The sequence below is a fragment of the Silurus meridionalis genome, chromosome 14 (assembly GCF_014805685.1).
Source record: "Silurus meridionalis isolate SWU-2019-XX chromosome 14, ASM1480568v1, whole genome shotgun sequence".
In the NCBI taxonomy this organism is placed as follows: Eukaryota; Metazoa; Chordata; class Actinopteri; order Siluriformes; family Siluridae; genus Silurus; species Silurus meridionalis.
This window is the reverse complement of record NC_060897.1, coordinates 5,712,382-5,724,708: the sequence shown is the minus strand read 5'-3', so window position 1 is coordinate 5,724,708 and position 12,327 is coordinate 5,712,382. Positions and strand designations below refer to the sequence as shown.

Genomic DNA, 12,327 nt, shown 5'->3' with positions numbered 1-12,327 from the left:
TATTCGTCCCTAGATGTCTATTTTTCCACCATTCGTTTATTGCATTCTTGGATTTTATATATCAAAAAATCTACATATTTTTTGGAAAATCGATATACAAATAATCATTTTACAGCAAAAAAATATTAAAATGTGTAACTTCACACAAAAAATACTGTCCGAAAAAGACTCGGATCACGTATTACAAGCCCAGCAACATGCTTGTCTGAGTAACAACTGCAGTATGGATATCAATGACAACGTGCCACCCAGCCCTGTTTGTTTCCTCTATTGTGTTTAAAACTAGCCTAAGCTTCTCATGTGGAGTTTTGGAGTGCAGGGATAGCAGTTGTGCCACGCTGTCTGTTTTCCCACACACACACACACACACACACACACACACACACACAAAAACCCTTTGGTCAGCTGCTGTTCAGATGCCTTCCAGTCAGAGTGCAATTGTGAATTTCTATTTTTTTGCAGTTTGGTGTTTAATTAGCAGTTTGAAGTTTTTCTGAGCTGTGGAAAGCAATGATTACACAGAGAGGAGAGAGAGAGAGAGAGAGAGAGAAAGAGAGAGGGGAGGTCGGTCTTGCGTTGACACAGTAGAACTGACTGAGTGACTCAGTGTGGTGGGAGACAACGAAAGAGGAGGTTCAGGAGACTCTAGGGACAAGAGTAAGAGAAAAGAATGAGACAAAGAAAGTAGGGGAGAGAGGAAGAGAGAGAGAGAGAGAGAGAGAGAGAGAGAGAGAAAGAGAATCAACATGTGATGCTATCCTAATCCAGTCAATGACTCACTCATTTTAGTTTATCTTGGATGACCAGCTTTTCCAGCTGCAGACCGGCTCTTTTGGATTTACTATCCCACCACGTGCCACGCAAACACTAGCGCAGACTCACACACACACGTTTGCACCCACATGCACGTTGTCTGCCAGCTGGAAGACTCTGATCTGCAGGCTGGATCTGCTTTTATCTCCGGATGTGGCACCGCAGTCGGAACACACTGGTCCATGTCTGGTGTGTGTGTGTCTGTGTGTTTTCTGAGCCTGCCGGAGTGACCTGGAACTTGTTGAATTAACCCTGGTATGCTGAGCGACTCCAGTCAAGGAACACCGTGGAATATCGTGGAACGAGTTCAAGAGTTTGGAATTCTTTCCTTCCTTGAGCGATGCCTTGGGCTTTTTAAGCCGCTTCTTTTTCTCGTCTGTGCTCAGTCTGGAGTCTGGCAGTCTGAGATGAGCTCTTTATGACTGACGTTCCAACAAACCCGTCCTCGTGGAAGCGTGTATGTGTGTGACAGGGAATAGATTTAAATGCGTGTAGCTGCGCAATGTTAACAGCAAGTGAGTTGCCCATGATAACGCCTGCTTCTACTGCATGTCCACGACTCGGTGGTAGAGAATGGAGTTTTTGGGATGTGGTAGGGGTGGACTGTAGCGCCCCTGAACCACGCTGCATCTGGGTGGCCGTGTTTCGCGACGACTCGTTCATTACACGCACTCCCAGCATTAAGTCTGCACCGGCTCGACCCCGAACAGCCTCCTGTAACTACAGGGTAAGCTGTGTGTGTGTGTGTGTGTGTGTGTGTGTGTGTGTGTGTGTGTGTGCGTGAATCCTTCATTCCTACACACACTTGTACCAACAGTGAACAGAATGAATGACTAAATGTGGCTGTATTACATTAGCAAATTTTAATGTATTATGGACTCTCGTTCAGTGGTGATGACGAGTGTTGCCAGATTGTACTTTTTTACTCTTTCTAGCTGGAAAATGAGTTAGAGTGAAATAGAAGATGGACAGCCTCTGGCGTAGGGAAGTTTGGTATGCATTGTGTTCCAGTCAGAAGGAAACTACTAAGTGGGAAAGCATTTTTCTGCCACATTTGTGCATTGAGGCTCATATTTACTTAGGCTTCTGGTTATATTTTTCCTAATCAGACTTAATTAAAATAAACATTACAGTATTTAGTAAATATTACAATTCATGTTTAATTAGTAGTTTATATTGTATTTTATTGTTTATACTGTAAGTATTCCATATATTCTTGTTATATCATAGTGGTTGCTAAATCTCTACACAAAGAGAGGAATTTAGGGTGTTTTTTTTTTTTTTGTGACTGTGCTTCTAAACACAGACACACAAACACAAAGCCCACAGAAACCCAACACACATTGTTTATTTATTACTAGTGTTTGTAAAATGGATGTAGAGCTGCTATCTGGAGTCTGTGTTTTGTCTTGATGGTGTTTTAATCTCAAGTTTGTTCAAATCTGCATGGGTTTTTATGATTCCTCATGGCCGCAGCTCTCTGAAAATTCCTCTTTTTTCTGACACGTGCAGTTCTTTTACTTGAATTTCCAAAAGAAGTCAACATAGTCTCTAAACTGTCCTGAATAAAGCTATAGCTTCATCATGAAACATGGCTGGCCCTTTAGAGCCTGAAGTTGCCATGATTTAGAAGGTGAGAGCAGGTGAGGGAGATTCTTTCTCCTCGGACAGCTACTTACAAACACTTTGTGTATTTGGTCTAACAAATGCACTTCCGTCATTTTAAAAACAACCAAGAGTCAAGGTGCTCAAGACACATCTTTGTTTGTTTAATTACAGCTCAGAAAGCAGGCTCTGTACATACCTGTGAGGACTTCATTCCTTTCCTCATCCTCGAGTTTTGGTTTCAGTCGTTTTAATTCTGCATTGGACAAGTGGAAAACCCAGTTTAACGGTCTTGTGTATTGAAATGACAGAAAAACATGTAGACGTGCGCGCCTGATTCTGCACACTTTCATGTCAGTTTATGAGTAAATTGAATTTTTGGTGGTTGTCAAGGTGAATTGTTTTAAAGATGTAGAAGGGGTCTTTTGTGCCCTTCGTGTGTGAAGCTGTGAATTGTGTGCGTAGTGTGGATTGAACTCACAACCTTCAGAAACCTAATAACTGTACCTTCACTAAACCTGGTATAGGATTTAGGCCAAATTTCCCTTGAAGCTTGAAGTTTGGATTTATCCCATCACCATACTGAAAACTGAGGCATTGAGAAAACCCATGATTGGTGGTTGATTGGATGTCAGGTGGCATGGTGTTTTTTTCCTCACACTTTTCTGAGGTTGCCATGTTTCCCCTGTGTGTATACTTGGGTATACTTCAGGGCCACCACATTAACCAATGTAAGTAAATGCATTGGTGGTGATAAAGTTCATGTAATGGACTGGCATACTATCTGGTGTACATTTCCACCTTCAAGACAGTGTTCCTGAGGAACCACCCCATTTCTGACAAGAGTAAAGCTTCTGCCAATAAATCTATGTGTCTAAGCTCTATTTTATTCACGTAATGGGAATATGTGAATGGGATATCACATTTTCTTTTGTCAAGCAAGTCTGTTTAAACTTGGTTGCGCATTCTGAGGGAAACCTTTGCGGATGTGAGCTACAAGCTGGGACACGCCCCAGCCGACTACAGGAAACATGAGGTGAACTCTGCTGAGGAGAAAACCATATTGACCACAGTGATCCTATCATACCACAAACCTGTTTATGAACTTACACCCAGTGCATAGAGAAACAATTGCGGCACTACAACTGCACTGCATTGTTGTGCGACTCGTCATGAGTGTCAGTAATAAATGATGTCACTTTCCTGTGAGATTATGGGAAAATCCATAGCATTGAGTGTGCTCAGAAGGGATAACGAAAACGTCATTTTGCAAAAAAGGCGAGGTGTTTGCTCACATCCCACACACACTCGAACTGGAACAGGTAGCGGTTCATAAGCATTGTTTATAATAGCAGCATTAGGAAGAACTTGAATGGCTAGACGTTGCTTGAGGGGGGACTGGACAGAATAGGAGAAATTTTTGAGCCTGTAGGGGTGTATGTGTGTTTTGGGGTAATAACAGGGCTTTGGTATTCCCAGCGACGGGAGGAACCTTGTGGTCGAAACTTGGCATGCTCTAGCATGCTGAACTCTCTGTCTTTTGCTCATTTTTTTTTTTAAGCATTCACTTGTCTATCGTCTTATCTGAGCATGCCCAGACCTAGCGTTGAGCTCTGTGGAATTCACCGTTATTGTTGTTGGCTACCCTCATTCATTGATTTACCCTTCTGTGTTTTCTATCTTTCTCTTCATCTGTATATCCTTAAATCATCACGTGCAGGTTACGGGTGGTTGATATGGCAAACAGTTCATAATCCTATGAAACTTCATAATACTTGATGTAGTATATTTCATAATGTTTATTATTGGTGAACAAGAAGGGCAAAGTGTATTTCAGTACATTTAAACTTTTTTACAAGGTACAAAAAAATAAATATTCACATTAAAAATTACAGCCGTCACAACAAAAGGGAAAAATGGGGAAAACAGATGGAGGTGTGCTGCTGTATAAAAATGTGTTACTGTAAAAACCCTGAAGGTTATATTATTTTACAATATTGACACATCAAAGTTTTATATGTATTTAACCGATAAATACGTATAAAATTGAGATGTGTCAATATTGTAAAATTAGTTTATTTACCTACTTACATTTGTAATTATTTTTCATTCATGCATTTTATCAAAACATGTATTTTTTATTTATATATTTATAATTTTTCCTTTAATGTAAGGATTATATATATTTTATATATATTTGTATTTGTGTTTAATGTTAGATTAGTAATTGTTTTGTATAACAGATCAATGCCTTTTGACGAATTGGAATTAAGGGTTCATGGTGATAATGACGAAGTTTCTCAGTGCTTTTCTTACCATCCAGACTCCTGTATTTTTTCAGGAGATTCTGGTAATTTTTTAGTTGTTTTAACACTGAAAATTGGTGTATAGAAATGTGCAAACATGAAATTGCAGGTGCCGGTAAACATGTAGCCTAGCGTGTGGCCAGAAAAGGTGTGTCTGTTAACAAAAAGATTAACACCATCTTTAATGCCCAGTGAGTAACAATAAAGCCTTAAAAATTCACACAGCTTTGTTACAAAATCACAATAGTGAACCCATTAAATCGAATCGCTCAGCCCTTGTCTGAATCCAGCTCTTTAACTCTCACTTGCAACTCGTTGCTCTCACTAGCACATCAGCTTCATGCCAGTTTCGAAAGGTTAGAAAGAACTCAGGGAATTGTGGAATGGAAAAAAACGGGATTACATCATCTGGGACAGCATTCAGGGGTTGAAGAGAAAGCAAGAGAAAGGAAGTGTGTGAGCAAGCCAGAGACAAGCAAAAGTGGTGAGATCAGACAGAAGCATAATAAATGAAACATGATGTTAGGCAGAAATGCAGAGAATTGCTAAGTGAGTGTGTGAGTGTGTGCAAGGGAATGAAGAGGTGGCGGAGTTTGTGCTCAGGTTTAGGGATATTGAATCATAAAAGACCAGCAACACAGACAGAGCACTTTGGATTTTTCAGTAAAATATAAAATAAAATTCCTTATATGTTTTCCCTGTGTGTACAGCACTTCTCCCTGGTGAAACAGCTGGTGAAATCCTCACCTCACCCCACTTCCGGCCACAAACCAGGCATAGGCATTTTATTTTTGTGTGGTAGGAAAGGGGGATTTTGTGCCTAGTTACAGAACTATAGTACCATTCGCCGCATTATCCTATATATAGCCAGACAACACACACACCAAAAGTAGCAACTGCTCTGTGTGTGGTTTTGATTTGGGGTTCAGGGATGATTATAGCACAATTTAAACTTAATTCTATACAATTAGCGTAGCAAAGGGTAGATTTTTATGTTATTTCCAAACTGTGCTCCACATACCTCATAAGCAACTCTGTGGTACTCTGATACAGTGTCAGAGCTTTCTCTAAATCAAATTTGATTTGAACCTAAATGACCGCACTGCGTTTAGGGATTTTCCTGTTTTTTCCCTTCGAGCCTGTTTTCGATTCCAGACATTTTTCCCAAGCTGCCCTTTGAGCAGATATTCCCAGAGGAACAGTGCCTGGTTGGCAGCAAATATGTGCCTTCATGACTATGTTGAGAATATCCACAGACCCCTCCTCCCCCTCTTCCTCCTTCACTGGAGCTGTGTTTGCTCAGGTGGTAGCAGCTGATTGATTGACAGATGTGGGACAGTTGTAGAGAATGCTGGGCTATAGATTTTTGCATGTGTCTGAGGAAAAAGTATGTGCACCCTAAAGCTGAACATGTTTATTGGTCAAACAAAAGAACTGTGAACTGGCAGTTTTGCTTGGGTCGTCTGTATTATTCATTCCATTTGTATAATTTGTATAATCAGCATTCATTAAGTCTGCGTGAAGTATCTTTTTTTTGTCCAAAGTTTCAAGAATGAATGAATCGTCTGAAAAAAAATTGACCGTGTCCATGAAGCATTTCAAGAGGGTCAGCGTTTCATTAATTTTGTTACAGTGGAAAAAGGCACAGGCCACTGTTTTTACACTTATCCTATTTGCTATTGTTTTTTTTTAGAGCTATTACTCTAATATACTTACATTGATTAAGATTAAGACAAAAACTCAACTCAATAACCCAAAAGTAAGTTAGCTTATAAAAAGAATATGTTTGGGATGAATACTTCTTATTTATTTGGGTAATATTTAAAAAAGTCCATAGCACAGCAACATCACAATTAGGTAATGAGCAAGGTTGAAAAAGTAAACACAGAAACCACGAACGAGTCTCAGACAAAAAGCATGAATAGACTTCGCCGAAAAATGAACAACTCGCACACAACGGGGTATAAATGGTTAAATTAGTTCAGAACGAACACAAAACAGCTGAACACAATAAGTTAACAAGGACATGACGGAATTGGCGGCAGAGACGGGACTAAAACAGAAACAAAAACAAACATGAGCAACACATGGTGCTTGTCTACATTGGGAACTTCTAGGTGAGGGTGGAATCCGAGACACCTTGACTATATTACTTAGTGGAAAGTTCAGGAGTAAAGTCTCCAAAAATATCTAATTCTATTAGTAAAATAAATATGTACCTAGTAACTAATTTTAGAGTTTAAATTACTTCTTACAATGTATTTACACGGATCTAAAAAGGTCTATAATTTTAAGACAAACCAGGCATAACAAAGGTTTTGCTGCTACATGACTTAATTTCAGCTTAATACATATCGCATTTCATATTTTCCATTGTAGTTACCTGGAGTTAACTGTTCCCGTTCTTGTATGAGAACGCATGATTGTTTACCAGATTTTCTGTTTCTTGTAGACAAAGGGACGAAGAGATGGGATCTCATCGACCGGTGATAACCCTCGGCCGGTCCTGGGGGGCAGAGTTGAAGGCAGGGCCGTGTCCTGGCAGGGGCCTCGGACGCTGGTGGTCCAGAAGAACTCTCAGGGCTTCGGGTTCACGCTGCGGCACTTCATTGTCTATCCGCCCGAGTCAGCCTTGCACACTAGCCTCAAGGTAAACTGCCAATTACTGTAAACACCCTCATAGCAACTAGGAAATATAAAACCCAGTGTTTACATAGGCAAAACGTGAATATGAATTGTTATGGCTTTAGTCACGATCGGTGGCTTCCCACTGTGTCATGCTTTAAGTGTAGGCATCTATGATGTGAGCAGAGAAATCATTCTAGTGGCTTTTGAGGTTTCCAGGAATCATAAGAGCACGTCGGTGGTAAGTGACAGGAAGCATTAGGAAGTACTGCAACCTCAGCGCAACCCAAACAATTACAGTTTTAGAGCATCTGGAAAGATAAAGATAGGAAACTGTAAATGGGGGAAACCACAAGACAGGTGTGTTCTGTGAGCACTAGAGCTTGGCAATAACATTGTAACCGGATATATCAGATATATTGCAGATAAATAACTAATCTTAATGCTGGAAAACAAGAGTGGCTTGATTTTATATTTTAACCACACTGTCAAAAAACATTATGGACTCGAGAACTTGGAGCCACATACCTGCAACCTTGGTAGATATTGTAATTTTAATAAAACAAGATATTATTAAGTTGCAGGACCTTTAAGTAACTAAATAATGTTCAACCAGTTTTGTTATAATGAAGCAATAAATAAAAAATACAATCCACATATATGTCAAATTTACAGCAAGAACTTCATAACCTAGTTCTTCAGGACTAGACATGGAAAAGACATGGTTATTCCGAGTTTCTCGTCTCTCAGCGGAGGTCTAGTCACTAGTTTATACATACAAAGGAAGAATGTTAGGTTAGTTGTGTGAGCATTGCTAAATTGTTTAGTTAGTTCTGATATTAGCTGTTGATGTTTGAAACTTGTTTTGTTCATTTGTATACGTTCGTGTTGGTTCGGTTTGCACGCCTTTTGGTGGATTTGCCTAAAAAGTGATTAGGTTAACATGGAAAGCTGCACTGTATACTCTTTTGAAACGATAGCTTTAGTGAAGTGTGGTTTTATCTCAGTGGTTGTTGGACTTCTGATCAGAAGGTTGTGATCCCTGCATTGCCACTGGGGGCGCCATTGAGCAAGGTCTTTAACCTTAAATGGCTCATTTGTATAAATTAGGTAAATTAAATTGCTCTGGATATGGACATCTGCCAAATGTCATAAATGTATTGATTTTTTATTTATTTTTTGACTAATTGGTGTGCTTGTAAGTTTGGTCCTTTATTTGGTTTGTCTGGTTTGTTAGGATGATTGATTTTTTTTGTTTGGTTGGGCTTATACATTGATTGATTGGATTGATTTTATTGAATTTTTCTGGTGGTTGGTTTGGTTGTCTGAAGAAGGACATAATGCTTATAAAAACAAAATGCTTAATATTTTGAATAACGGTGTTATTTTGATTGGTTTAGTTTGCTCAGTTGAAGGTGAGTAATGTTGTACAGCACATAACTCTATGAGCCTATGATTTAAGGATAGAAAAAAAAGAAAGGAAGAGCAAGTAAATGGTGCTGTGAAGTAAAATAAGGGAGGAAGTAAGAAATAAAAAAAAGTAGAAAAAGAATCCTGACATTGCAGTAATCTAAAGTCTTAAAATAGGTCATTGTGTTACAGAGACCTCTGCGCTGTCATAGCGTTCCAGATCATTTTTCCAACAGACTAACAAGTTTTCTAAGCATGTTACAAGTAATGTTATTGTTAAGAAACAATCTGCATATCAAAACATGATTATCCACTTATCTACGCAAGTGCATGGTATGGTATTGTGTAAGCATAATGGCAAAGGAGAGTATTTGCTGCTGCATGAGGTGATGAAAACAAGCTGCAGATGTTAAAGTGTGTATGTATGCACAGTGATACAAAGTCCTATTATTATCCCTGTGTGTGCCATTCCTAAGTACATCCAGTTTTTTCCTCCTCAGTGAAAAGGCCTGTGTTGTGTTTGACTGGTACCACGCATACACAGGGTCGGGCTGTACCAAGTCCCGACCCACTCCAGTTTGTCCTCCTTTTGTTCAGTGTCCTGATCATATGATTGTCTCTGCAAGGAAAGTTTCAGAATGACCTGAAAGAGAACGTACAAGGTTGATTGTGATATCAACGGGATATTAGTCATTAAGGAAAAGGTTAATAGCCATGATTAGGATTAGACCTCAGCCAGTTGATCTGTTAATAACAGAATGGATTAGAGGCATGAACATTGACAGTCTTTCTCTCTTTGCGTCCGCAATATTCAGTTACATCCTGAAATTTGAGCTGCTATTGATGCATGCACATAAACTGTAGAATATAGAAAGTGGGTTGCACCTGGAATCATTAGTCAATGATTTTTTTCTTCTTCTAAAGCGCAAGCATATTTATCATTTCGCTCAGTCCATAAACTTCAACGTACTACCTCTACTTACAAAAACACATTCTGGTAATGTGCCTTTTAAACTTCCTGACCAGAATGTAGTAGTTGTGTCTTTGGACTAGTAATCACATGATCCAATACTAAATTCTGACACACCTGCATCTAAATGAGTTCTCTGGATCCTGTGTTGAAGCTCAAACTGAAAAAAAAGATCTGTGAGGTCTGTTTAAATGTAACTAGCAGAAAAGATCTAAAATCGTTATCACTGGTTGTTGTGTTTACACATGTGGACTCAAGCTCGCTGTAGCACTTGACTGCAGAACTTTTGTAATAGTAAGTAAGGTGTGTATTCGGATTTTCAGGCTGTATCCGGAATGGTAAAGCCCCAGTATTGTGCCAGTGTGTGTGGAATGAGCTCCGTCAGCGCTACACACTGAAATCAAACTGCCTGATCAGCATCCCTTTTGTGTGTGTGTGTGTGTGTGTGTGTGTGTGTGTGTGTGTGTGTGTGTGTGTGTGTGTGTATGGCCTCAATGTGGCTTCACTGAAATGTTCTACTGATTAAGGAGTTAGCATGGATCTTCTTATAATGTAGCTGTCAGATAGTCAGATTAATGCTTTGTTTGTTTCAGCTATACGTTTGTTGTCCAATGCTGCCCTCTAGTGTTATATTTAAGGTACTACAGGGCAACCAGTTTGAACAAGGAACACTAAATGGATAGTGGGATTTTAGTTTCAGTGAACGAAAGCTTTTAGCCTCTATATTTTTTTTTCTGTTCAGATTTATAACTAAGGACTATATGCGTAACATAACTGGCAACTAAAAATTAAGAGTTTTTCCTAGCACCCACTTCTTGTCAGAAATGTGAGCTTACAATTTGTAAATGAATCACAGGTTAAGAGGAACAGCATACATTTTTAGGGCATACAGAGTAGGATGTAGGTATTCTCTATTTGATTTAATCCTGTCCTGCTTGGAAATCCATATTTGGGATCTGTTTCTGTAAATTTCCATGGTTGTTTGCTTTAAAGTCACTTTGTGTTTTAAGGATCTAGCAGAAAAATTCTAAATAGCAGCACAAAAAAGCATTAAGAACAGATCTTTTGTCATTTAATAGATCGATTTGATCAGATTTTTGGGTACATTTGAACTTTGAGACTCTTCCAACAAACTGAACTTTTCTCATTAACCATTTTTAAAATCTTAAAATCCTTAAACATTCTTAACATTTTTAATTATTAATTTGAAAACAAATTGAGTATAAATAATCATTACCAGTTCTTTCAGCCAACAATCTCATACAGTGCATTTGTAAAGAATTTACCTGAGCTAATAAGTGTTGTTGCAAAGGGTCTGAATTAGAGGTCGATCGATCGTGGATTTTACTTTATTCCAAAAATAAAATCAAAAATAAAACAGTACTGAATCATGAATTAATTCATAAAATATATATTGGTCATTATTATATGAATAATTAATGAGGAAAATAAAAGACTGATTAAAACTGAAACAAAAAGCAACACTACAAATAAATAAAAACAGTAAAATACAAAATAAATTTTAAAATCCTCCTCAACAAACAGCAGATGGCATCAGTGATTCACCTCTAGAGGCCGCTCTTGTACTGTATAATGATAGGGGATCTTCTCAGCTGCCCCAGCAACCTGGAAAAACTGTAAGGCTTTAAGCCAGTAGCTGATAGTTCCAGCAATCATCTATCGGTGCTGAATAATCTATAAATCGCTTGACCTGTAGTCTGAATACTTATGTACTTGTGATATGTGATATATTAGTTTTGAGTGTAGATCAATGAGAAAAAAAAAAAAATTTAAACTATTGTATTATCAGGCTGCAACATAACAAAAGTAAAAAAAAAGCTCTGAATACTTTCTGAATGCACTGTGTATGAGATTGATGACAGAGAGAACTAAAAGGGTTTATTTATATTTATTTATGTGTGTGTGTGTATGTGTGTTTAAATGTTATTAAAGCATATGATTGAACTATAATGCATTATTTTATTGTGCTGCGTATTTATAGATTTTTTTTTTTTACCAGGATGATGAAAATGGAAATGGAAATGGAAAAGGTAAGTCAATCCTTTATTTTCTCTTTTTTATAGCTGCCTTTGCTAGCTATGGCTGTTTGCAGATTAGTGAGCTTTATATGATGGAGAGAAGGTACTGTACATGAAGACTTTATGAAACTTTTTTTGAGGCTTTTGTTGTCCACTAGTGGCCTCTAGTGGTCAGAAATATACATCTGTCTACCAGGTGAGTTGTTTCAGATGGCAGTACTGTTTATGTAAAATTTGGACAAGTAAAAGTTAAATGTAAACCATTTTGAATGAAAGAATTCTTAGTCTAGACTTTAGACTCTAGAGTCTAGACTAAGAATTCTTTCATTCAAAATGGTTTAGAACTTTATAAAAATTAACATATGTCTTATGTCTAGACTCTAGGACTATATACGGTAAATATGCTTCACCTGGAGAGTGAGTGTGTTTCTTTTAAGTGACCATGGCTTTCAGAGTGAATATGCCTGTACATGGTCAGAGGACTGGAAACATTCTTTCTTGAAGAAATCCCTAAACAAGACCTCAGGTTATCCTCAATAAGGCCCTAATGGGAAAAAAC

The 12,327-nt window shown here is 38.3% G+C and overlaps 1 protein-coding gene across 1 annotated transcript in view; it reads left to right on the top strand.

Annotated features, from left to right (window-relative positions):
* Window positions 1-540: 540 nt before the first annotated feature.
* arhgap23a (Rho GTPase activating protein 23a) overlaps window positions 541-12,327 on the top strand; it is a 39,842-nt gene continuing 28,055 nt past the window's right edge. Inside the window, 3 exon segments of the mRNA XM_046865455.1 lie at window positions 541-1,540; window positions 7,177-7,374; window positions 11,750-11,780. Coding sequence (XP_046721411.1) covers window positions 1,316-1,540; window positions 7,177-7,374; window positions 11,750-11,780 — 454 coding nt within the window. The 5' untranslated portion in view covers window positions 541-1,315.